The sequence below is a fragment of the Trichechus manatus genome, unplaced genomic scaffold, assembly GCF_000243295.1.
Source record: "Trichechus manatus latirostris isolate Lorelei unplaced genomic scaffold, TriManLat1.0 scaffold00076, whole genome shotgun sequence".
NCBI classification, from domain to species: domain Eukaryota; kingdom Metazoa; phylum Chordata; class Mammalia; order Sirenia; family Trichechidae; genus Trichechus; species Trichechus manatus.
In genome coordinates, this window is record NW_004444012.1 from 11007580 (window position 1) to 11033187 (window position 25608).

Below are 25608 nucleotides of genomic sequence, written 5' to 3' on the forward strand. Positions count from 1 at the left end.
TGAGGGATATTGGTCTGTAATTTTCTTTTTTTGTGGTGTCTTTACCTGGTTTTGGTATCAGGGTTATGCTGGCTTCATAGAATAAGTTTGGGAGTATTCCATCCTTTTCTGTATTCTGAAATACCTTTAGTAGAAGTGGTGTTAAATCTTCTCTGGAAGTTTGGTAGAATTCTCCAGTGAAGCCGTACGGGCCAGGGCTTTTTTTGGTTGGGAGTTTTTTAATTACCTTTTCAATCTCTTCTTTTGTTATGGGTTTATTTAGTCATTCTACCTCTGTTTGTGTTTGTTTAGGTAGGTAGTGAGTTACTAGAAATTTGTCCATTTCCTCTAGGTTTTCAAATTTGTTAGAGTACAGTTTTTCATAGTATTTTGTTATGATTCTTTTAATTTCAGCTGGGTCTGTTGTGATAGCACCCATCTCATTTTTTCTATGGCTTATCTCCATCCTCTCCTGTTTTTCTTTTGTCAGTTTGGCCAATGGTTTTATTAATTTTGTCAGTCTTTCAAAGAACTAGCTTTTGGTCTTGTTAACTCTTTCAATTGTTTTTTCTGTTCTCTATTTCATTTAATTCTACTCTAATTCTTATTATTTCCTTTCTTCTGGCACCTGAGGGCTTCTATTGTTGCTCTCTACTTGTTCCGGTTGTAGGGTTAATGTTTTGATTATTGCCCTTTCTTTTTGGATGTGTGTATTTGTTGCTATAAGCTGACCTCTCAGCACTGCTTTTGTTGTGTCCCAAAGGTTCTGGTAGGACGTGTTTTCATTCTCATTTGAATCTATGAATTTCTTTATTCCATCCTTAATTTCTTCTATAACTCAGTAGTTTGTGAGCAAGGTGTTGTTCAGTTTCCATGTGTTTGATTTTTTTTCTTTGTTTTTTCTGTTATTGATTTCTACTTTTATGGCTTTATGGTCAGAAAAGATGGTTTGTAATATTTCAATGTTTTGGATTTGTTAAGGCTTGCTTTATGGTCTAATATGTGGTCTCGTCTGGAGATGTTCCATGTGTGTTGGAAAAGAAAGTATACTTTGCTTCTGTTGGGTGGAATGTTCGGTATATGTCTGTGGTTGATTGTAGCATTTCGCTCTTCCGTGTCTTTGTTGAGCCTCTTTCTGGATGTTCTGTCTTTCACCTAAAGTGGCCGTGTTGAAGTCTCCTACTACTGTTGTGGAGCCATCTCTGTTTTCAGTGCTGTTAGAGTTTGTTTTCTGTATTTTGGAGCCCTGTCGTTGGGGGTGTAAATATTACAGTTACATCCTCCTGGTGTATTGACCCTTTAATCATTATATAGTGTCCTTCCTTATTCTTTGTGATGGATTTTACCTTAAAGTCTGTTTTGTCAGAGATTAATATTGCCACTCCTGCTCTTTTTTGAGTGTTGTTTGCTTGATATATTTTTTTCCATCCTTTGAGTTTTAGCTTGTTTGTGTCTTTAAGTCGAAGGTGCGTGTGTCTCTTGTAGGCAGCATATAGATGATTGTGTTTTTTTATCCAATCTGCCACTCTCTGTCTCTTTATTGGTGCATTTAGTCTGTTTACATTCAGCGTAATTATTGATAGGTATGAGTTTAGTGCTGTCATTTTGATGTCTTTTTTTGTGTGTTGTTCAGTTTCTTTGTTCCCCTTAATTTTTTGTGCTAAGTCATCTTTCTTTACGTATTTTCTTTTCATCTTTTTCATCAGTTTTTGTGTGTGCTGAGTTTTTATATTTTTCTGGTTTTTTATTTTGATTTGTAGGATTGTTAGTTTCCTTTGTTGTTACCTTAATATTTACCCGTTTTTCTAAGTTTATACCAGTCTTTTATTTCTTTATATTGCCTTGACTTCCTCTCCATATGAAAAATCTGTGTCTGCAGTTTTTAAGTCCCTCTTTTTTTGTTTTAATGTTGTCATTTTTTACATATTGATATCTCTGTGTCCCTATTTTCAGTGTTTTATCTTTGATGTATTTTTGTGACTTCCCTATCTAAGTCAATATCTGGTTGCTGTGTCCTGTGTTCTAGTCTTGCGTTGTTATCTGATGTTATTGGTTTTCTAAGCAGAGGACTCCCTTTAGTATTTCTTGTAATTTTTGTTTGGTTTTTGCAAATTCCCTAAACTTCTGTTTATCTGGAAATGCCCTAATTTCACCATCATATTTGCTGGATATATAATTCTTCGCTGGCAATTTTTTTTCCTTCAAGGCTTTATATGTGTCATTCCATTGCCTTCTTGCCTCCGTGGTTTCTGCTGAGTAGTCCAAGCTTATTATAATTGACTCTCCTTTGTAGATGACTTTTCTTTTATCTCTAGCCATTCTGAAAATTCTCTCTTTATCTTTGGTTTTGGCAAGTTTGATTATAATATATCTTGGTGACTTTCTTTTGGGATCTACCTTATGTGGGGTTTGATAAGCATCTTGTATAGACATCTTCTCATCTTTCATGATATCAGGGAGGTTTTCTGTCAACAAATCTTCAAAAATTCTCTCTGTATTTTCTGTTATTCCCTCCTGTTCTGGTTCTCCAGTCACTGGTAGGTTATTTCTCTTGATAGAGTCCCACATAACTGTTAGAGTTTTTTCATTCTTTTTAATTCTTTTACTGATTTTTCCTCAAAGAAGTTGGTGTCATGTGCTTTATCTTCAGTGTCACTAATTCTGACTTCCGTTGCCTCGATTCTGCTCATATGACTTTCTATTGAGTTGTCTAATTCTGAAATTTTATTGTTAATCTTCTGGATTTCTGATTGCTGTCCCTCTATGGATTCTTGCAGCCTATTAAATTTGTCATTATGCTCTTGAATAACTTTTTTAAGTTCCACTATTGCTTTATCTGTGTGTTCTCTGTGTTTTGTGCTTTCTCTGTGTTTTGACAAATTTCGTTTTTAATTTCTTGAAGAGTTCTGTATATTAATCTTTTGTATTCTGCTTTTGGCAATTCCATGAAATTCTCTTCCTCCAGAAAATTTACTGATTATTTTGGGAGCTTGCTGAAGCCATCATGGACTGCCTCTTTATGTGATTTGATATTGACTGTTGTCTCCGAGCCATCAATGTTATTATAATTTTATTTTATATTTGTTTAGTGTGTCCTAGCTTCTTGTTTTGTTTTGATATGCCCAAATAGGCTGCTCGTGTGAGCTAGTTTGATTATTGGCGCTTTTGAAGCTCTAACGTCCTGTCAACAGGTAGTTAGGTCTGTAACTAAGTATGTGTGCCCAGGAGACAGTTAAATTTTCCTCTGGGGATTCAGCTTAGGTGTCCAGGCAGTCAATCAACAAGTGTGTGGTGCAGGCTCTCACCTACAGTCTTAGAGAGGCATGGGTAATTGGTGTAGGCACAGGTATCTGGCTGCAGTAGGGGGTCACGCGCTGAGCAAGGCAAGGGGCTGACAGCTGCCCGAGTGTCTGAAAGGAAAGTGTGTCCCTGTTCCCTCAAGCGGGTAGGTGGGTGAGTTTTGCAGCTGGACTATGAGTACCCTACTCTGTTGGCTGTAATGACTAGGGGGCACCATTTATTCTTGGACCCCTGTAGCAGGTGGCTAGGTGGCATGGGTGGAGCCACCAGTCCTCAAGCCCCTGATGCGGACAGGTGAGGTGCCTGCTTAAAGGGCAGAGCAGTGTCAAGCATCACTAATCTGCCACTTCACAGCTGAAACAGTTGAAGTTAGACTTCAGGTGTTTACCCTGTTGTACTGTGGTAGTGAGAGCTTACGCTGTTGAGATGGGTCCACACAAGTCTGTACAGGGGTGGAAGGCACTCAAAGTCTGCAGACCCCTTATGCATGTGCCTAGGTAAAGGAGCTGTGGCAACTCTCAGTTCCTGCCTTAGGGGAGCTGGTAGCTTATTTTTTCCCTGTTTGTTAATCTGTTCCCTCTGCAAGGCCAGGAGAATGGGTCATGGTGCCTTACGGGATCTACTTCCGGCCCAGGCAACTCAGAGATTGCTGAAGCTGGCCGGACCTGGTGTGGAGCGGGGAGGAAGGAGGTAAATGGGAGAGAGGTATTTCACAAGTGGGTTTTTTTTTTTAAATCCCTGTGAAAGGCCACAGGCATATAGTTGTCTTTAGCCACTTGGGTGCTGCTTTTCACTGGTTCGGAGTGTCCAATCAGAATCTCTGCTGCCGGATCTCTCTCGATGTGGAAACTGCCTCCCGAGCAAGTGAGCCGAACTATATGCCCGACTCTCTGCGCAACCCAAGCCGATCCGGGCTGAAGGGCTGTGGTTCCTGCCGGGTCAGGTAGGCAACTCCCTGTTGCTTCTGAACAGTCTCTCTCTCCCCGCCACTCAGTCCGATTCGTCAACTTTGCCTTGTTCAGGGGTGCTAGATGTTCATATACAATCAAATCACTTGTTTTTTCAAGTCTTTGTTGTAAGAGGGACATAGGAAGCCGTCTGACTACTCTGCCATCTCGGCCCCGCCTCTCTCAAAATGATTTTTTTTTTAAGTTGTTGAAGTTTTTATTGTAGTCATGACTATTCCATGGGATTTATTTATTTATTTTTTTAATCCACACGATGTGCTCTGTGGTTCTCTCTGCTTTGGGGTGTACATGTGTCTCCTTTCTGATAAATTGGAAGACTTTTTTAACAGGTTCTTTTGATGATCACTTTTATAGCTTGAAAGAGTCCTGATTTAGCAGTTTTAAATGATAGCTTTTCACTTTGGCCATAAAACATGTGGAGGTCAGTGTAGTTTCACTATCACCTCACCTTTTTTCCTTTACATCCTTTTAGTTAATAGTATTTCTGCGTCATTCGTTTGCATGCACAGCCTTGTTCTAGTCCTTGTTCTAGATTAAATGCTCACTTCCAGTCCTTCCCATTGATTCTTTGTTCTTCTTTATTAATTCCTCATTTAGCAATTTCTTTTTTTAATTGAGGTAAAATACATATCACAAAACATTTGCCGATTCAACAGTTTTACATGTATAGTAATTCAGTGGCATTGATTCCTTCATCATACTGTGCAACCATCACCACTGTCCTTTTCCAGATTATGCCATCATTAACAGGAACTCAGTGCCCCCTAAGCAATGACTCCCCCTTTCTCCTTCCCTCCCGCCCCTGGCAACAACTAATAAGCTTTGGTGTCTATATATTTGCCTATTTCACAGAAGTGGGATCTCCAGAATTTGTCGTTTTGTGACTGATCTATTGTACTCAGCATTATGTTGTCGAGGTTCATCCATGTTGTAGCGTCAGGACTGCATTTCTCTTTGTGGCTGGTTGATGTCTCGTTGTGTGTATATACTGCATTGTTTATCTGTTCGTCTGTTGATGGACATTTAGGTGGTTTCCACCTTGTGGCTATTGTGAACAGTGCTGTGATGAGCACTGGTGTACAGATGTCTGTTTGTGTTCCTGCTTTCAGTTATTTTTGGTATATATCTAGGATTGGGATTGATGGGTCATATGGTAGTTATATGTTTAACCTTTTGAAAGAACAGCCAAACTGTTTTCCACAGCAGCTGTACCATTTTGCATACATGAAGGTTCCAATTTCTCCACATCCTCTTGAACGCTTGTTATTATCCGTTTTTTTACCGTAGCCATTCTAGTGCGGGAGAAGTGGAATCTCATTGTGGTTTTGATTTTACATCTCCTGATGGCTGATGGGAGCTCTGGTGGCGCAGTGGTTAAGATCTCAGCTGCTAACCAAAAGGCCAGCCGTTGGAATCCACCAGCTGCTCCTTGGAAACCCTATGGGGGCAGTTCTGCTCTCTCCTCTGGGGTCACTATGAGTCAGAATTGGCTCAACAGCAACAGGTTTTTTTGTTTTGTTTTGTTTTTTTTAACAGCTAATGGGAGCCCTGGTGGAGCAGTGGTTAAGAGCTACGACTGCTAATCAAAAGGTTGGCAGTTCAGATTCACCAGGCACTCCTTGGAAACCCTATATGCCCCTGTAGAGCAGTTCTTCGCTGTCCTGTAGGGTCACTGTGAGTCGGAATTGACTTGGCGGCAACGGATTTTTTTATTTTAATTTGCTATGTTCTCTGAGTTCATGTTTGAAACTATTTATTGCCTTTATATGTAAATGAAAGTTTGGTTGGGTATAAGTTTTTTAATTTAATATCCATATATATATTTGCTTGTGTGTAAGAATGTCTGTAGATTAAATTCCTAGAAGTAAGATTACTACATCAAAGGGTTATGTACATTTTTACTTTTCAATTAAGACTTGGTAATTTTAATTACCAAATTATACGAGTTTGCACTCTCAGATAACAGTGTACGCAAGTGCTGTTACCCACACTACTTTATCTTTGCCAGTCTGATAAGTGAAAGACAATTTCATTTTAGTTTTCACTTGCAGTTCTCTTCTTGAGTCTGAGTTTGAGGGTCTTTTCAGATATTTAGGAGCCTTTGCCTTTCCTCTTGCTGTGACTGCCCATTTCTCTACTGGTTCGTTAGTCCTTTGGTTTTCTAGGAAACTTCTTCATGTTAAGAAAGTTATCCCCTTTCTGTCATTTGAGATGAGTATTTTTTCCTAGTGTGTTGTATATTTTTACTGTGCTTATAGCATTTATTACGATGTGGACAGTTTTAATTTTGTGTTGTCTGGTTTTTATCAACCATTTCTTTCATGGCTTCTGGATTTTCTGCCGGGTTTACAAAAGCATTCCCAACTATAAGGATTTTTTTTTTTTAATTTGTTTTCTTGTAGTAATGTTTTTCATTTTTTCTCCTCTATACATTTTGGATCCATGAAGGTCTGATTGGAGCATGATGTATGAGATGGGTCTCTGATATAACTGTTTTCAGACGGCTGCCCAGTTGTCTCAGCAATGTCTGTTTAATCCACGGAGATCTATTTTTGGGCATCATCAGTGTAGCAGTGAGAGCAGATGAGATTACCCAGGAGTAGTTGTCGAGTGAGGAAAGAGGGCCCAGGCCCAAGTCTTGAAAGAATTCCAAAATGCCAATTTATGGTTGAGGAGGATGAGCCGGCAAAGGAAAGCAAGAAGCAGCAGCCAGAGATTCAGAGGCCAGGAGCCGGAGGAGTTGGGAAGCAGGCATGTCCAGTAAAGGCGAGTCCCCGTGCTGACTCCTGCTGAGGGGCTCGGTCAGATGAGGACCAGCAGTTCAGCAGATCTAGCCGCATGGACGTCTGGTGGCCTTGGTGACCGCTGCTTGTGGAAGGATGAGGCCCGTGCAGTCTAGAGTGGGCTCAGGGTGAGTGAAAGGCAGGCATGGGGATGGCAGGGGCAACAGGAAGTTTAACCGTGACGGGCAGGACAGCAGGGCAGGCTGTAGTCCAGGGAAAAGTGGCATCAAAGACGGTTTTTAAAGACAGGAGAAACTTGGCGTGTTTCAGTGCTAACAAGGATCCAGTGATGCTGAAGTGGAGGAGGAAACAAGTGGAAGAGAGGTGATGAGCAGTGAGAGACCCCGAGAGGGCTGCCGGAGGCCTGAACCTCGGGGAAGGGCCTGGCTACAGCAGGAGAGGCCCCCACGCGGTGGAGCAGGAGGGAGGAGGGACACACAACTGTCCACCCCCTCGTGAGAACCGATGATAGAGCTAGGATGGTGGGCGCCTGTTAGATCCAGCTGAGGTCAAGGGTCATGTCATTGAGGAGCTGGTTGAGGTGAGGGTGGGGAGGCCATGTTGCAGATCCAGAGGATCATCCCCATCTGTCCCCAGACGGACCTTTGGCTGCAGCTGGAGCAGGGCCAAGGGTGCAGCTTGTCGTAGTCGGCTCGTTTCCCTTCTCCATCTCACCTGCCCCTGGGCTCTGTGTGCTGCCCCCCTGAAGCTGGCTGCAGCCTGGCCTCATACTGTTACCCCGTTGCTGCAGTAGCCTCTGCCCCGACACCCTCCCCCTTGGCAGGCTGCCGGGCCCCTTATTGTTCTGATCGCCGTTGGAAGTCTCCTACCCAGCCTTTGGGTCTGTGGCTTGCAGGGCGAGGAGAGGTTGTCCAGGGACTGGTTTCTGCTGCTGCTGACTTCCTGCGGGCATCCGGCCTCCTGTAGTTAAGTACAGGGATGAGCTCTTCAGTTGAGCCATTATGCTAGAAGCGTTCAGGTACAGAGGACGTGCTTCTGGGCCTGCTTCAAGGCTCTCTCCCTCCGCCCCGGCCCTGAGCACCCTCTGTTTGCAGGTGGACACAGACTTGTCTGACTCCAGAGATGCCTGGATGGGGGATGGGCGGGGCCACCCTGCAGTGAGGAGGAGCCGTCACCCATGTCTGGCTGGGCCCTCCTGGAAGAGCTCAGCCTACAGTGAGTGGCGGGCAGGGTGGTCTGGGAACTCTGGGGGCTCATCCTATCACTGCTGGGAAGCTGCTTTCCTGAGGCCCCGCTGTCCCGTGCCATCTGAGCCCGTTGCTTGCAGGCCACGGAGCCTCCCTGGGCAGTTGCTGCTGCTCCCCATCCAGCCTGTCCAGCTCAAGGGCCTCCTTCTCCACCTCCTACCAGGACCTGGCCAAGCACATCGTGGACATCTCTGTGGCTGATGTGAGTAAACGCTCCCACTCTCCCCACCTCCTGTAACCAGACCTCTGCTGGGTAGGGGTCATGGCAGGGAGGAAGGAAGGGAGAGGAGGAGAAGGGCAGATGAGGGCCACCACAGCTGGCGTGGGCTCCTTCAGTGGCTCTCCATCTTGAGAAAAGGAATAGGTACACGCTGGCCAGACTGACCAGCCAGGGCCCCGTCTGTCTGTGCCTACTGATTTGGGTATGGCCACTGTGTCCTCAGGTAATGGCCGCTTGTTCAGATAACCTGCACAACCTCTTCATCTGCCAGGCAGCCGCTGGCTGGAAGTAAGTTTCTTTGCACAGCGTCTGGGTCCTAACCCTGTTGTCCTGCCCGACTTCACGTCTCCTGTCCCTCCTCTGCCCTGGCTTCCATGAGACCCTCACCCCAAGCTCCTCCTCTGTGATCCCTGGAGCCCATTCTTACCTCCCTGTCTCCCTCGCTCTCGGTGTCCGCCAGCTATCAGGGTGAGGAACAGGAGGTGCAGCTGTACTACAAGGCGTTCTCCGCTACTCGGCACGGATTCCTGGGGGCAGGTGTGGTGTCCCAGCCGCTGCCTCAGGTGTGGGCAGCTGTGAGTGATCCCACCCTGTGGCCCCTGTATCACAAGCCCATCCAGACAGCACGGCTGCACCAGCGGGTGACCAACAGCATCAGCCTGGGTGAGCCCAGGGAAGGTGTCCCTGGGGCCCGGTCTCTGGTGTATACAGCGGGCCCTGGCCCGGGGACAGAGGGAGCAGGGTTGGAGGCAGCCCCCGGAGGCCAGATACTTGCACTACGTCCAGATTTCTCAGGCTAGGAGGTCTGGCTGGGTGTCAGGCCGCGAGTGATGGGTGGCAGAGAGAGTCCTGGGCCGGGAACGGCCAGCGTCTGTCCCGTGTCTCCTGACTCTACCTCGTCTTGCCCCCTCAGTGTACCTGCTGTGCAGTACCACCCTGTGTGCACTGAAGCAGCCGCGGGATTTCTGCTGTGTCTGTGTGGAAGCCAAAGAGGTACCTGGTGGTGGCAGAGACACTGTGGGAAGCAATTTCCGTGGCAGTCAGGGCCTCTGGGGAAGGAGAGCAAGTTGGGCCTGGGCTGGGGCTGGCGGACGGGCTGCATGAGGGCTGGGCCAGTGCTGCCTTCCACGGCCCTCACCTTTCCCTGAGAGCTGACCCAGTGCTGCCTTCCAGGGCCCTCACCTGTCCCTGAGGGCTGGCCCACTGCTGCCTTCCAGGGCCCTCACCTGTCCCTGAGGGATGGCCCACTGCTGCCTTCCAGGGCCCTCACCTTTCCCTGAGGGCTGGCCCACTGCTGCCTTCCACGGCCCTCACTACTTTTCAGCCTTTCCGTGTTCCCTTCCCATCACGTAGGCGGGTCACATCCTTCTCTGTCCCCAGGGGCACCTGTCCATCATGGCAGCTCAGTCTGTGTATGACACGTCCATGCCACGACCTTGCAGAGAAGTGGTCCGAGGGGAGATCCTGCCCAGCGCCTGGATCCTGCAGCCCCTCACCATGGAAGGGAAGGAGGTCACCAGGGTCATCTACCTGGCCCAGGTAACACACCCCAGCAGCCACCTGCTGAGGGCCTTGGTCTGACCCCCATGGACTCAGTGAGCAGACCCTTTGCCTTAGGGGTGACCTTTGAGAGCTGGAGGCTGAAGGGCTTCTTGGGTCAGCAGTAAGAGGGTCAGTGGGAGATCCGAGAGGAAGGAATCTGCCGCTGCTGTAACCAGAGAGCCTGGTGACCCATGTCCTAGGGTCCTTGCGAGGTGGATGGCTCACTGCAGTTTAAAAGCAGCAGCTTCAGCAGCGCGAGGGAGATGACCCATTTGGAGGCTTTCCACTCGCACCCCAACTTGACTTCTGCCTTCGGAGGTCCCACTTAGGTCTGAACAACAGAGCCCAGCGCCGGCCAGCTCCACAGCAGCAGGCTGAGGGGCTTCTCCCATCTGGACAGCCTGCGGCTGCAGCGTACCTGCCGTGCACTTGAACTCTCTCTCTCTGCTTCACTTCAGGTGGAACTTGGTGCTCCGGGCTTTGCCCCTCGGCTCCGGGACGCCTTCATCAAACAGCAACCCCTGGTCATAGCCAGACTGGCCGCCTTCCTTGGTAGCTAGCGCGTCGTCATCGAGATGGTGCTCCGGAGAGACGCTGCGGCAGCTTCTTGCTTTCCTTGTCCTGATGCAAGAGCTGAGGTGACTGCTGTGATGACCGGACAGACAGGACTCCGGCCACATTGCCAGTGAAGCCCAGTCAGTCCCTGGTCACAGCTGGCACCACTGCAGAGCGAGGGCCCTGAGCCCCTGGCCGTGGCCGTCCAGGGCGAGTGAAGCTCAGTTCACCCTTCGGATTTCTCACCTTCACTCCTTGTCTCTGGGGCCTCCTGGCAGACAGCTGCCCAATGCCCAGGACTGGGTGCAGCCAGCAGAGCTGGGGCCTGCGGTGCTCTGGGCAGCACTGGCCTGCAGGGAAGCAGGCAGTTCTGGCTGAGACTCCTGCGAAGCTGCCTCCAGAGTTGAGCTCCAGTGCAGAACGGGGTGGTAGACAACACCAGAACAGAAAAAGTTTAAAACACAGCTGCACAGACCAGAAAACAGATTCAGAATCTTTTCTCCTTGAATTTTTGCAAAATGCTTTATTACTGATTTTTGGGTTTTTTCTCCCTCTTCCTTTCCCTCATAGGAGAGGATGTTTGGGCCTTGGCATCAGTCAGCAGAGCTGACAGTGCCCTGCTCTGGAGCTGTTGCTCTGAAGCTTCTTGATGGGAAGGGGCCGCTCAGGACCACTGTGGCCCTGAAAAGCAGGTTGGACACAGTCTGGGTCAGGGTCGGGTGGGGACAGCCAGATGCTGGCTACTGACAATGCAAGAGGAAATTCAGAGAGGTTAGAAATCGTCCTTTGAAGCTGGGAGAGAAGATGTATGAAGCTCTAGCAGGTGAGTGAGTTGCTAGGAGGCAGCTCGATCCTGTACCTCCCCTCTCCTCATTCAGAGGCTTAGGCCCAGGAGCCAGCGGTCTCTTAAGCCTTCAGGGCTGCAGGAGATTTCCATCTTTAGTTCTGGTGGAATCTTTGGTGGAAGAGGGTGCCTTGTGGGGACCGAGATGTGGTGAGGAAGGTCATTTTCTGTATAGTGCAGCAGGGATTTATTTTTCTAGAAGTTTTTGCAGTTTTTTTTCCTATGACCTCAGATTAAGTTATTTATATATTATTGATCGAAGGTTTTTAAAATTGCTTTTAAACTTTATTTTTGTGGTTAAGTTTTTTGTAACACTCGATATATTTAACACTCTATTTATGTCCTTCCTACTTCTTTTCATATAAATCTCTAAGACTCTTGACCAAAAAGGTCCGAACACTGGTGAATTTAGTGTTGTGTGTAATTCAGTGAAGACCATCTCAGGCTGGCCCAAGTGTGTCCTCTGAGCTCAGCAGGATGTAGCCTGCAGGTCATGATGGTGGTGCCCACTCAGATGGCCCAACTTCAGCCGTTCCGTTTACATTAATGTGCTGAGCGCCTCCCATGAGCTCGACACTGCTCTGCTCTGGTAAACAGCAGCCAGAGGAGCGGCCTAGCTGTGGTCGGCTGCAGCCCAAATATGAACACGGGAAGGTTCCAGAGTAGTCATTGCAACACCTGGCAGTGATCACGATGCCCTGGCAGGAAGACCCTGGACAGGAAGCCATGTATGGGAATGGGGATGTGTGGGGGCCCAGAGATGATCCTACCTCCTCACCGGAGGAGCCGCCCTCCAGACCTCAGCCTAAGGACCAACAGTAACACGCAGCTGGTCTCGTAGCACAGTGTGGATGTGTGAGAGGCGGCGACCCAGGCACCAGCTCTAAATAATCACAGCGAAGTCAGATTTCAGAGAAGTGCTTCTGAAATCGCCTGAAGGGCGTGTTGCACCCCAGATTGCTGGGTCCTAGCCCTGGAGTTTGTAGGGCCCAAGTGTTTGTATTTCTGACAAGTTCCCAGGTGATGCTGATGCTGAGGACCATATTTGGAAAACCACTGGTTTAGACAGTGAACAGCAGAACCGTAGAGTGGAATCTCGTTTGTTCACTAGTTGAACTCCCTTATGGGAGTGTCAGGGCAGTCGCTGCTTGTCTCCATAATCCTCTTATTTTACTGCTTAGAGTGGGCAGCCAGCAGGAAAGTTCCTGAATTTGGAGAGTTAACTTCCATTCATGGTTCCAAGAATTTGGTTTTTAACTTTAAGCCTGGGCTGTGGAGCCCTCAACTGCAGCAACCATGTGGCCAACGGTTTTCCTCTCCTCGCTTGCCTGGCCCGTCTCACGCTCAGCTGTGAGCTGTGTCGTCTGGAACACGTTAACGCGGCCACCTCAGCTGTGTCGTCTGGAACGCGTTAACGTGGCCACCTCAGCTGTGTCGTCTGGAACACGTTAACGCGGCCACCTCAGCTGTGTCGTCTGGAACACGTTAACGTGGCCACCTCAGCTGTGTCGTCTGAAACATGTCAGCGTAGCCGCTAGGCTGCTGCTTACCATTGGGCCTTCCCAGCTTTCTGAGGTGATGCTTTAATTCAACCACGCTTAATGCCTTTTTGGTTCCCAGACATTCAAAACTTTCTAAGTTTGCTGCAGTATAAGTTGGATTTAAAGTAAAGGCCTTCGAAAGTGAAGGATTAGGAAAAAAGGTTCAGCTTGTTAAAGGAGTGATTAGGGTGAGGCTGAGGAAAGGCGTGGTCTGACTGGGCCCACCCAGAAAGTCACGAAGTGGTGGCTGAGAAACACCCGCATTTACTTTTACTGTGATGGGATTTACTGCAATTAAGGGCTCCCCAATGATCCTCCGGCTTTGCTGTGGTCACACAGGTGGATCTCAGCCTGGAGAATCTTAACCTTCCTCGGGCCACAGTCCTCTCTGACACGCAGATGAGTACAGACTAGGATTCGCCAGCCACTTCAGGAGGGTCACTGACCACCCTCCACATCCCCAAACAGAGCCGGAATCTGTCCCCACGGATTCAGAAGGAATGAACCTACCGCATGGCACAGAGTAATGTGAGTTCACTGCCTTCTTGGTCAGAATCAGTGGCTCATTGACAGAGACATGGTCTTGAAAAACAACTTAAATCCTGAAGTGGAATGCAAAGCTAACACGCAGGCCCAACAAAACAAGCACAGCAAGAGCTGCCCTGCCATCTGGTTCAACAGGAAGCGTCTTTGCACATGGTCCTAAACCTTCCTCCCACAGATGAAAGGGCACTCTGGGCCAGCTGCTCGAAGTCAGCACTATTGGAAATAGATGGGACTGGCTCTCTGGCTCAGGGTCTCATATAACAGAATGTGTGGGCATTGCTAAGAGGCCGGGCAACTCAGCTTGCGATCCACACAGCCAGGCCATTGCCAACTCAGTCAAAAGACATGAAAATAACATCAAGTCCTTGGTAAAGAAAACAGTTTATTTAAAAAAGCTCCAATGGTCTGTCCTTGGATAGGAGCTCTAGAGAGTCCCTACTGCGAGGGGCTGAAGGTGGGGAGTTACAGGGTAAAGGCACGGTTCTGTCTGTGCGTCCTAGCTTCTCTCTTGTGCCTTTTTAAGATGGCTCCTGGTGGTAAGAAAATAGACACCCAAAATTCATGCTTCAACCTTCCTCACAAGTTAAGCAAGAAATTATTTGCTTCTGTCATGATTTCCCCAAACCACAAAGTTTTAAGAGATGCTGGGATAGCAGCGAGTGGGGCTTGAACCTTCTGCCGGCAAGCCCACGCACATCATTCAGTATCCAGGTGATAAGCGCCAATTCTCCTCCTCCAGGAATGGAGGCTCAGCTCGGCTCCTTGCTCTAGGAATCTGGTCGGCAGCCTGCAGTTGACGGTGCGGTGCTGAGCAGCCACACGTTTCCTTCACATCTGAGCAGGAAATCTGATCACGTCAGACCCAACTGCTCCCTCACGTACCCTCAGGGAAAGGGCGGCAGCAGCAAGGGTCAGAAGTGGACACGCAGGCTGGCACTGGGCTCTTGAGCCTCCTCCTGAGGCAGGCAGATGGGGTTCCCAGGTTCTGGTGAGACGCCCAAGGCAGGGCCACCTCATCCTAGCTCTGGGCCAGCACAGTCCCCCGGTTTGGCTGTACCAGCTCACAGGCTCTTAGCTGGGGTTCTGGCACGTGGGGTTCAGCTAGAAACAGGTTGAACAGAGCTGCTAATTCTTTAGAGAAGTCCTGGAACATGAATAAGAAAGATGATAGAGAAGGCAGATAGAATTCTGAAAGGTTCATCTTTTCACCTAAAAAGCCCTCACTAACCAGTGAGTAGACAAACTAGCTGTTATTTTTTCCCCGCTGCCTTCTGCACTGAGATAGATTTGAAGTTTTGTCCCAGAGCATTAAAGGTGAAGGCGGTGAGTGCGCTCTGCCGGGAGACCCGGCTCCACTGTGACACCATGTTGAACCAAGAGTACTCTTGGCTGTGGTAGCAATTACCACCTACTGAGTACTCATGTGCCAGACCATCTCCTGCACATTATTTCACCTCGACACAAACCCTAGGAGGTATAAATTGTCATTCTCATTTTGTGGATAAAGAAACATTACTTTGTCCCAAATCACAAAAACATTTAAGTGCCAGCTGAGATGAAATCCAGGTTCTCCTGATGTAAGAAAGCTACACTCACAGCACCATGCTGCTTTCCAGCCAACCACCCACCTTCCCTTCTTCTACTGACACAGCCCTTCACGGTGACCACAGCAGCCACACCTCAAGTTCCAGGTGGTCCTTATGACTGTTTAGCTTTTGAGAAAATCCTAAGAATGCCAGGCCCATCACTTGACCCCTTTTGGGACAAAAGTATCCATCTAGTCTCTGCTCACTAAGAGGAGACAGGACTCCTTACCCCTGGCCACTGGGCCTCATGGAGGCTGCCCAGGCAGGTCTCTATCTCCGTTCGTCCCATGAGACCCCTCTCGACCAGCTCCTGGAGCAGGAACAGCAGCAGGTCCCACTGCAAAACACACCGAGGAGGATGTCAGGGCTGTGAGGAGGACAACTGCACCAGGTCCCTGCTGATGGACAGAGCTGCCAAGGAGAGGAGGCCGGAGATAAGGGAGTCCATTTTAGCTGAGGGGGAATAAAGGGAAGAAGCCCAAACCACAGGGTGAGGGTGGTGGGCTCAGAACGTAACTGCAGAAAGCTGAGCAGCTTTTCTGGACCCCCATCCACACACTCTGACTCGCCTCTCTCGGCCGTGTGTCTGCCAGAAGGCCCACGTTTCTGGGCCTCAGCAGCAGCTGAAGTGGAACCGGCACCTGGAAGTCGTCCTTCCACAGGGCGAGCAACACGTGCAGAAGCCTCCGAGCCTGCCCTCTGTCCAGCCTGTGCGGTGTGGGGGGCCCTAGGATAGGGATTTGGTCTGCAACTACAGAAAGAGAAGAAAGCCAGCCTTTAGGAAATGAAATAGGGCCGCCGGGCCAGCCCCTGCGTGGAGAAAGGGCAGAAGAGGGCTCTGCGTTTCTCATCTTCTCATACCCGACCCTGAGATTTGGGCTGTCTAGCAAGAGAACCATTTGATAAAAAGGAAGCCTACCAAGGAGGGAAGCTAACTCCACCGAGCACTTTGCCAGCTGCTGCTCAGCAGGTGGGCACAGCAACTGCGGAGAAAGGGAGAGCCGCCGTCACCACATCCTCAGAGCTGTAGCCCTGAGCCCAGCAGGCTCTGGGTCCTCAGCACTAGACAGAGACATGCAAGGAAAGCGTCCTGTGTGGAAGACACCATGTCTCACCTGGCGACACCGCAGCGTCTGGCCCAGTTGGCTGAGGAGTCGCTCCAGATGCTCTGGGCAAACTCCTTCCTCAGGATCTCGGGGCCCCACAGCCAGAGAGAGCACATCCTGGAGAGCAGGGAAGGGACACAGTGAGACCACACGGGACTAGGATGCCAGGGAACCAGGCTTAGGGTGGGGTTGGCCAGTGGAGAGAGGCAGAGAGAAAAGACAGGGCCCTGGGGTCAAGTGACTCCTTACACCTGGGACTCGGGCAAGACAGCAGAGCCGATAAAGCAACCATGTGGACGAGAGGGAACAGATGAGCAGGCAGCTGAAGGGCCATACGCTGTCAGAGGCAGGGCACGGCTGGTAGAGATCTCGAGATGTCACTCAACTTGGGACAAAACTGTACCTAACCAATTCCCAGAGGCCATCCAATTCTTAGAACATCAGGGAAACCTCTGAATCATCTGTGCTGGAGGGTACAGTCTTAGTATTTTTTCTCTCTCTCTTGTGCTTCTCTGTCCATCTCAGGAGAGCTGAGGTTTCTGTACAGAACCAGATTCTGACAGTCACTCAGGCTTTCCTTCCCCCTGTACAGTCTCCCCTTTATAGTCACTCCTCCTCAGTCCCCCTTGCAAATCGTCATTCCTCGGCTACTGCTCTAGACCAGTTGTTAGGTGCCGTCAAGCTGGTTCTGACTCATAGCGACTCTACAGATGAGAGAACAAAACACTGCCCAGTCCTGCGCCATCCTCATAATTGTTATGCTTGAGCCCATCATTGCAGCCACTGTGTCAGTTCATCTTGTTGAGGAGCTTCCTCTCTTTCGCTGACCCTCTACCTTATCAAGCAGGATGTCCTTCTCCAGGGACTGGTCCCTCCTCTGGGGACTTGTGTGTTGCTGTGATGCTAGAAGCTGTGCTACCAGTATTTCAGATACCAGCAGGGTCACCCATGGTGGACAGGTTTCAGCAGTGCTTCCAAACTGAGACTAAGGCTCTAGACCAGGGCGATTAGTCAGTGTTTTAGGCTGTGTGGGCCTTAGGTCTCTGTCACAACTGTTCAGCTCTGCTGCTGTACCACAAAAGCAGCCCCAGACATTACGTAAATGAGTAAGAGCGGCTATGCTCCAGTAAGACTATCTACCTAAACAGGTGGTGGGGCTGCATTTGGCCTGGGGGCCCTGGTTTGCTGGCTCCTGCTCTGGACAGTCTCTGAACTTTTAAACTCAAATTAACAGAACTGACATTTTATTATTACTGCCAAATAAAACATTTCTGAAATCATATCCCAACAGTGGGGTGACTGTCCCCCAGGAGACTCTACGACACCGTACAGCCACCCAGCTCCCGTCACCATCTGTGTAATACGCCTTCAGTCAAAAGGAAAGCCCAACTATCTGCACAGCGCAGGAAGGCTCCCCACCCAAACACTGGCAGTGAGGTGAGAAAGGAAGGAGACCACGCAGGGGGAGGGAGAGGGAGCAGGGAAGCCAAAAGGAGGAGGGGAACTGTGTACTTTTATCTCGGAGATGAGGTGGGAGGGGAGGGGAGCTTGGTGCTCACAGGCACGGGGGCAGCCCCTCCGCTCCCCCCGGGCAGCTGGCTCAGGACCTTGGGCTCGAAGTGTGCGACTCAGTGCCGCTTTCACCTCTCTTCTGATCAGCGCTGTGGGGCAGAGGGAGGACAGAAAAGAGGTCACGGGCGGCCCCGCCCGGATGGGCTCACCACGCCCTTCTCGGTTCTGCCAGGCTCTGAGGCCCAGCTCCCCACAAGTGCCGCCAACTCCCTGCAAGCTCACTTTGGAAACCTCACCTGTGATGTTGGCTGACAGCCACACACAGGCTTTCTCCATGGCGAGGCCCACAGCGATGCTCTCCGCGCTGCTCAGAACCTGCGGCACAGGGACTGGGGTCACGCACGGGCACACACGCCCCGAGTACTCCTCTCCACCACCCGCCCCTCAGCCCTATGGCCTGTGAGACGGCGGCTTCCTACGTACAGCGGCTGGGGTCTCCTCCGGAAGCAGCGCCCGCACAGCCTCAGGACTCTTCCTCTGGCAGAACCTGAACGGAGACGGAGGCAGGAAGAGGACGAGGTCGGCGTGTCCCAGACGTGAACACCAGACCACCCAGCCCTGGGCGGGCGGGCTCGCCCCAGGCTGTCAGCCCTGCCGCCCCACCCGCCGCCCACCCTACTGCCCTCCAGACTCTTCCAGTTCGTCAGGACTCTGTCATAAAGAGGAGGAAACACACAGAATGGAAAAAAGGGGGAGGGAGCAGAAATGAAGTACAAGTCGCGAGCGTGAGAGAAAAGGAAAAATAAAAGGGAAGAGGAGAATGGAAAGGGAGCTGCGAGGGGCCACACAGATGGGCATTTCTTACTCCCGCCCCTGGGCCAGTGCCTGGGCCCCATGGGGGCACAGCTGGGAACACAAGATCTCCAACAGCTGAACTGGGTCTCCCCCTTCCTGTCCCTGTGTCACCAGCTGCTCTTGGAGAAGTGACTCCGCCTGGCGTACCAGATCTGCTACCAGTGTGGCCCTGCAGGAGGGACAAAGTTTGGAGGGAGGTGGAGGGGTGAATTGGAAAGGGGCTACAAATTCAAGAAAATCTGACCAGAACTTCTTTCAAAGAACGTCACCATCTTAGCCTCCCTCCTACCCCCTCCAAGTGGCTTTCCCCGTTGGCAGCAGGGGAATGAGAGGGCCCCTCACCAGCTCCAACCCCGCACCCAACCCACTCTTACTTGATGTATTTGACACAGTTGGATCCAATTCTCTCTGCCACAAATTCCACAGTCCTGCGCAGGGAGGGTGGCTGGTTGTGGAAAAAGGCCTGGGCCAGCTGTGCCTGTTGGGGTGGTGGGAGCAGTGTGGTAAAGGCGTCCTTCCGTCAAGAAGGCCTTCTCTTCCCCACTGGGCTGCCCCCTCCCTCTACCCCGCCTCTTACCTGCAGCCCCTGCGTTGTCTGGGGAGGCTGGGCTCCCAGGCTGGTGGTTGTGGTGGGGGTGATTTTCCTCACGAAGCCCCCACTCCGCCCACTGCTGCCCGATACCCACGAAGCAAGCAGTTTCCGGAGCTCTCCTGAATCAGGGAAGCCCAAGTTCTTCGTTCCAGCCCCCCCCCACCCCCCCTCCCCAAGCATCTCAGACTTTGTGGAGTGAAGAGTCTGACGCACCTGGGGAATGCCTAAGAACAGAACAATGTGTGGGGTGTGGGGCCCACGGGGAGCATTGTGGGTACTTGTGAAGGACAGGATAAGGACCAAGGAACCCCCGGGGAGACTGAGAGGCTCACCGATATAGGGGCAGCAGGTGTAGAGCAGCTGCTGGTCCACCACAGGCATGCTGTCCTGGGGGAGAACAGGCCAGAGCTGGGAAGGTGGCGGGCGTGGCATCTCTCCCAGCGTGCCCACCAGGGGCCAGCCTATCCTGGTGTGTCTCCTTCATTCCCACAACGCCCCAGTGCTCTGGCTGGACCCCCCACTTACCAAGCCATGCTCTGAGGCTACTGTGTCCACTTCCAAGGCATCCAACTGACCCTCTTCCAGAAAGAACAAGTCCTCAGGGACGGTGGGAATCTGGCAGATGTGGGCAGAGTTCCAGGCAGTCCCTCAGAAACCCATCAAACCTTCCAACCTCAGGGCCCTAGGGTTTAGGCTCTAGGTTCAGAGCAACCTTCCTCTGAAGCTATGCTGATTCTCACACTCTCCTGAACCGCATCTTCTGGCCCTGCCTCATTCAGACTCCGACAGCACCCCTCCCCCATCTCCAGCCACAGCCCTCCCTCACTCGGAAGCTCCCTTCCAACCTGGAAAAGCCAGCCCAGGACAGCAAGGAGCAGCAGCTTGTTCAAGAAACACATCTCCCCTCCACTCTCCTCTGATAAGACCAAGCTCCTAAAAGGTGAATGGAGAGTAACAGCAGAGTTTGTGCCAAGAAAGAAACCGAATGGAGTAAAAGAAAGCTATCAGTGGGGAGGTAATTCTCAAAACAGCCCTCACAGGGACTGCAGTCGTGTGGGGGACAGGACCTCCTCACGTTCCGGCCCTCTCGGCTGGGCCGCAGCTGGGGGAGGAACTGCCCACTGTCTGTCTGTGTGGACCAAATCCTGCCTTCCCTTTGCGGCTCAGATCGCAGGGATGCCATACACAAAGCACAGACGGCTCAGCCCTCTTTATGAACAGTGGGTCCCGGCAGTGTGCTCCCCCACGTTCTTTCCTCTACTCACCGGTGCAGGTGCCGCAAGAGACTGAAGGTGCGCCGGTAGTAGTCCAGTAAGGGAACAATGTGGTCAGCGAAAGACAGGAACTCCACCAGCCAGGGCACGGTGAGCACCGCTCGACGGGCCCCCAGCCCCTGCCGCAGCAGAGTCAGCACGTCCAGGACTGGGGGGACCTGGTGGGGCCAATGCCCAGTCAGTGGGCAGGCGGGCCCCTGGGAGGGGCTGAGTAATGCTCTCTAACCTGCCTGGTTTCCTGAATGGCCAAGGAAACCAGTCAACTTCAGGGCCTTGCTGCTCTTGCCAGCTCCGTCCTGGCCAGGATCCCCCTACGCACCTGGCTCCTGAGGGCCAAAATGGAGTCCTGAAGTTCCCGGGTCGGGGGTGGTTCAGGCCCCCGGTATGGCAGGAAAGCCACAAAGCCCAGGAATTTAGCCAGAAGCCTCAGGCTGAGCAGCACCACAGCAAACTGCCTCCGTTCACCCTGTCGGGGACCAAGGGAAATAAAAGGTCCTAAACACAAGGCTTCTAGAACAATTCCAAATGTGTTATAAAGTTATTAAAACCACTCCTGGCCTCCCAGGCCAGAGCCCTATCACTCCCCTGGCTCTGCTCTCTAACCTGCCAGTCCACGTCCGACTCCCCGTCCTCGTCACTTGGCGCGTGCTGCGGCAGGGCCAGGCCATTGAGCTCCCGGATCTTCACACTCAGACTATCCATGAGATGCTGGTTAAACTGGAAGCTAGGGAGGGGGGCAAAAAAGAGGGGCACTGGAGAGGTGTAGGAAGAACCAGCTAGAGAAGAGGCGCTCCAGACAGAAAAGATCAGCTGGGTAGGAAGGCGAGGCCACGGAGAAATCAAATTACTGATGTGGGCAAGAGACTGAGAAGTAAAGAATGAAGTGTGAGTTGACGGGAGCAGGATCACAGTCCCAGCCCGTTACAGTCCAGGCAAAGGAAGGAAAGGTGCTGCCTTCCCTGGGAAGACACCTCCTCTGCTCCCCACCACCCCACCCCCAATCCCCACAGGACGTGGCCCTCACCTGCTGGCACTCAAGATGAAGTCCCTGAAGAAGCCTTGACAACCTGGGAAGGTTGGGGGTGGACAGGGCCCCCCACTGCTCTGAGGGGCCACAAGTCGTTCCTGTAGGCGCCGCAGCCGCCCCAACTTGTCAGCTCCTAGCATACTTAACACATCCGGAGCCTCGCCCAAGACAGTGCCCCCTGCCCCACAAGGGCTCTGACACATCTGGGCAGGGAGAGAGAGGAAAGAAATTAAAACACCAATTTAAACAATTTTTAAATTAAAATCAAGTGGGAGAGAAGAACCGAACAAAATCAGGAGGTAGTAATGAACATTTATGGAATGCCAATGTACGTCAGATACCTGAAATACATTTTTCAACGTAGGGATTATATTCTTAGTTTACAGATGAGAAAACCAAAACTGAAATTCAGGTGTAGCCTTTGCCCAGGGTTGCTCCACAGTAAAGTGATAGAACCAGGATCTGAAACCAGGCCTATCTGACTCCTGGGCCTGTGAGGGAGGCCTGGGCAGGCCTGGGCTCCCGGCCTATGAGAGAACACTCTGGCTCCTCTCTGGCTTCCTGAGTTTCAACCACCACCCAAGGAGTAAACTCCTGTTCAAACTTCAACACAGCCATCTGCCCTATCCTGCAGAGCCAGCCATTACTTGGCTGCCTAAAACACCTACTGTTCATCATAGATTCATCTCCTACTGTGGCTATTACCTGGAGAAGCTGCTTTTGGAAGAGCCGAACAAAGTGGCTGTGGCTGCAGGCTGCAGAGAGTTGGCCCATCATGGCTCTAAGGAATGAGAGAGAAAAGGAGGGTAAGGAAAGAGGGAGAAAGATCCAAGAGAGCCAGCCAACCAGCCCTTGGGCTTTTCAGCTTCTCCAGGGACCTGAGCAGACCTCTGCCAGAACTGGACTGCACAGGGGGATGGCAAGAGGTAAGGAACATCTCCCACAGCACCAGGACCCCTCAAGGCCAGAGATACCTCTCATGTCTTTAGTCCCCACTAAGCACCAGTGCGTTCCAATGACCACTGTGGAGGGTAGGACACTGGACAGAGAACATTCCTTCTGCATCATAGTCATCTAACTCTGCAAGACTATCAGACTTAACTCTACTAGAAGACAGAGAAAGTGGAGGTTGGAAAGGGTCTAACCAGTGACCTGGACCCAAACTCAAGCAACCTGAATTAAGAACTTGGAGCTTTTCTGAGCATTCTCAATCATAGAACAAGTATGAGGCCTTTCTGAGGGTAAAGGGCTGGAGAAACAAGTCCATCCCCTGTGAGTGGAGGCAGAATCAGAAAGAACTACAGAAATTAAGGAAGATAGAAGATAGCAGCTTTGGCTGGGAAGAGTGGAGGAAAAGCACCACTCAGCGGCTCACTACAGGAAGCAAGCAAGCCGAAGCGACCAGTAAGCACCTACCTGATCCTGCTGCCCAGGCCCTTCTCAAAGTCCCAGCCAGGCTCCTCGTGGCGATCTTCCCACTCTCGAAGCACCTCATAAAACACATCCCTGACAAATACACACCAATGCCTGAGCAGCCGAGGCACAGCCGCCTCATACTCCCAGGAGCGCCTACCCCAGCACGGAAGCACTGAGGACAGGACCGCCTCGTGCTACCCACGGAGCCGTTCCTTAACCTCTCCAGTCGTCTAAGTGGTGACAGTGCTACAGACCCGGCAGCACATGCGTCATGCACTTCTGTGCACAGTGAAAGCTGATCCCAGCACTTGTCTTATATGAGAACCCTATGACTAACATCACACACCTATGAGATGGCTGGCTAAGGTTGGAGGTTCAAGTCCATGGGCATGAAACTAAGTGGCCCCCTGACAGCTGGCCCCTGGGAGGGCCTGGTGTGCTCAACTACCGCCGGTCAGTGCCAAACTTCCACTTCGGTGAGAACTACACAGCTCCCTAGGCCAGAGAAAATGTCAGGCCCTCCCCAAAGGTTCCCTTTTTGTGATCACCTTTGTTTTTTAAAAGTGTGAAAGGCTCGGTCACTGGAGAAGTTGGCCCGATTGTCAGTTTCTGGCTGAAAGGAGACAGCTTGAGCAGAAGGTGGCATGGCCAGAGAGACCTAAAATATGGCAATGGCATCAGGAACCAGAGTCTGCAGGGGTCAGGCTCAGAAAACTTCACCCTATCCCGGCCCACAATTAGCCCACGTGACGCGTAGGTGGCGTGAGCTGGGCTGCCTGGATTATGAAGGCCGGGAAGGGCCAGATCCAGGCAGGCAGACAGCTCTGCTCGCGTTGCTACCTTGGCAGCACTGCCCTCGTAGGCAGCTCGCAGGCGGCCTTGCAGAGCTGGTGAGAAGCACAGTAGTCGCTCGTTCTCAGCCAACAGCTTCAACGTCCCTTTGTCCAGGTAGCAAAGAACCCTGTAGGGACAAGAGCAGACCCAAGTGAGAGTGGGACACAGGCTGCGAAGAGCAAGTTGGCACCTGTACCACACTGAGCATGAAGCAGGGACAAGACCCAGGTACGTAAGGCAGCATCACTGTCTAAGAATTAAAGCTGACAGAAGTAGAGGGGGAGGAGACGTGACCTCACAGAGCAGGGAGCGAGACAGCAAGGCTTCAACATTAGACATAAACCCAAAGGTCAGCTGCTAAGACCACACGATGCAGCCTGACTCCTTTAGGGGCTAAATTCATAAGCCCGACACAAAATGGAAGTTCGAGGTAAGAAGGGTCCAGGGCCACCGCACCTACGTTAAGCACAAGCACGGAGCCTAAGTGGCCAGAGAACAGAGTGGACAATGGGAATGCGGCTCCAGCCCCTCAGTTAGGAACTTACTGAAACTGACGCTCCAGAACCTCCACTGCAAAGAAGACACAGTCGTGGACACTCTGAAACAGTGGACTTTCCAGGGGATCTAGAAGGACAGCAGCAAGCTGTCAGCTAAGAATTGTTCAGTCTCCAGATCCCGTTTCTCAAAAGGAGGCATGCCCACTGACCTAGGGCACCTGGGCTTGGTTCAAGGTCATCATCCTTCGCAGCCACCATCCTGCGGGCAGTAAGGAGCTGAAGGACGAAGTAAAGCTCCAAGAAGAGGTTTGGTACCAGATTTTCTAGAAATGAAAAGAAATCCCAGGGTATTGGGCACCATTCAGAGCCAAGGCTCAGTTCCGTATACCTCACCAATTCTCTGACCCTGAACTTCTGCAAGTATCTCCACTCCATCCCCCTCTGCTTTCACTCACCAGCAATGCACGAGGAGTAGACAAGGGCTACCAGCTTCAGGCGCTGGCAGGAAGACACTCTGGCAGGGTCAGCAGGTTCAGCTGTGAGGTTTCCTGTCCGGCTGGGCAGGGGAGACCCCGATTCAGGGGTGGGGTGGGCAGGGGTAGGTGACTGCTGCAGCTGCTTAGAGCTGTGGGGACAGAGGAGTGTTATGAGCAGTTAGCATGGCTTCCCCTCCACAGTCACACTCAATCCCTCCAGAGAAGTCATCGACAGCCCAGGAAACAGACGCAGGGTCCCCAGGGGACAAACCGACCTCAGGGAACAGCCTGCGGACCCCCACAGGGAGGAAGGCCATACCGCTCCTTCCTGAGCATCTCGCGCTCCTCCTGCAGACTTCGGCACCCTGGGGGAAGGCCAAGGCCCCAAGGGCTAGTGTCCAGGGCTGAGGGCTGGGCACTGGGCACACAGTTGATTGGGGGTGAGGTGAAGCAGGTCTTAGGCTTGGAGAGGGACCGCTCTTCGCTCACCGGAGTTGGATTGATCCTCCGTGAAGGCTTGGTCCTGCTGAGAGTGGCCGCAGGTTTCTCTCAAATTCCTTCTCAGGCATCTCCCCCTCCCACCACAAGAGCTCAGTCCCTTGTGACTCTCCCTCACCCCCAACCTTCAGCCATCCTCACGCTTTACTGCGGGGCGCGCGGCCCGACCAAAGACGCCCCTAAGACAGCCTTCAGGGCCCCCCATTTCCTAGGAGAGAGCCGGTTCTCACCCTGCAGGGCCGGGGGGAACGGAGCCGACGGGAGGGAACTCCTCCAGGTTGCTGAGGTTGGGTGGATCGGACAGCCCGAGGCTGGAGCTCCCGGGACTGCCGGCGCCCCTAGGCCTCCGGCCCCCGGCCCAGCCCAGGCTCTCCCCGCTGACCACCTCCTCCGGGCCCCCGGGAACGCGGCCTCCTCGCTCGCGGGCCGGCCCCGGACCCCGCCTCCTG

General features: G+C 51.5%; 2 protein-coding genes across 2 annotated transcripts in view; one reads left to right on the forward strand and one right to left on the reverse strand.

The window, feature by feature from the left end:
• Window positions 1-10574, forward strand: part of STARD9 (StAR related lipid transfer domain containing 9) — a 76136-nt gene extending 65562 nt beyond the window's left edge. The window contains exons 25-31 of the mRNA XM_012556732.2: window positions 8086-8206; window positions 8319-8440; window positions 8682-8746; window positions 8919-9121; window positions 9372-9451; window positions 9839-9997; window positions 10459-10574. Of these exons, the coding sequence (XP_012412186.1) occupies window positions 8086-8206; window positions 8319-8440; window positions 8682-8746; window positions 8919-9121; window positions 9372-9451; window positions 9839-9997; window positions 10459-10560 (852 nt within the window). The 3' untranslated portion in view covers window positions 10561-10574. The remainder of the gene's footprint in view (window positions 1-8085; window positions 8207-8318; window positions 8441-8681; window positions 8747-8918; window positions 9122-9371; window positions 9452-9838; window positions 9998-10458) is intronic.
• Window positions 10575-13749: 3175 nt separating this feature from the next.
• CDAN1 (codanin 1) overlaps window positions 13750-25608 on the reverse strand; it is a 20174-nt gene continuing 8315 nt past the window's right edge. The window contains exons 2-28 of the mRNA XM_004380735.2: window positions 25390-25605; window positions 24981-25184; window positions 24641-24810; window positions 24395-24508; window positions 24234-24312; window positions 23695-23815; window positions 23403-23512; window positions 22855-22944; window positions 22144-22219; window positions 21436-21641; window positions 21015-21135; window positions 20731-20877; window positions 20403-20569; window positions 19983-20070; window positions 19663-19752; window positions 19470-19524; window positions 19123-19256; window positions 18920-19023; window positions 18556-18714; window positions 18174-18237; window positions 17987-18065; window positions 17691-17839; window positions 16188-16295; window positions 15992-16055; window positions 15642-15823; window positions 15302-15409; window positions 13750-14630 (exon numbers count right to left, since the gene is read on the reverse strand). Coding sequence (XP_004380792.1) covers window positions 14505-14630; window positions 15302-15409; window positions 15642-15823; window positions 15992-16055; window positions 16188-16295; window positions 17691-17839; window positions 17987-18065; window positions 18174-18237; window positions 18556-18714; window positions 18920-19023; window positions 19123-19256; window positions 19470-19524; window positions 19663-19752; window positions 19983-20070; window positions 20403-20569; window positions 20731-20877; window positions 21015-21135; window positions 21436-21641; window positions 22144-22219; window positions 22855-22944; window positions 23403-23512; window positions 23695-23815; window positions 24234-24312; window positions 24395-24508; window positions 24641-24810; window positions 24981-25184; window positions 25390-25605 — 3331 coding nt within the window. The 3' untranslated portion in view covers window positions 13750-14504. The remainder of the gene's footprint in view (window positions 14631-15301; window positions 15410-15641; window positions 15824-15991; window positions 16056-16187; window positions 16296-17690; window positions 17840-17986; window positions 18066-18173; window positions 18238-18555; window positions 18715-18919; window positions 19024-19122; window positions 19257-19469; window positions 19525-19662; window positions 19753-19982; window positions 20071-20402; window positions 20570-20730; window positions 20878-21014; window positions 21136-21435; window positions 21642-22143; window positions 22220-22854; window positions 22945-23402; window positions 23513-23694; window positions 23816-24233; window positions 24313-24394; window positions 24509-24640; window positions 24811-24980; window positions 25185-25389; window positions 25606-25608) is intronic.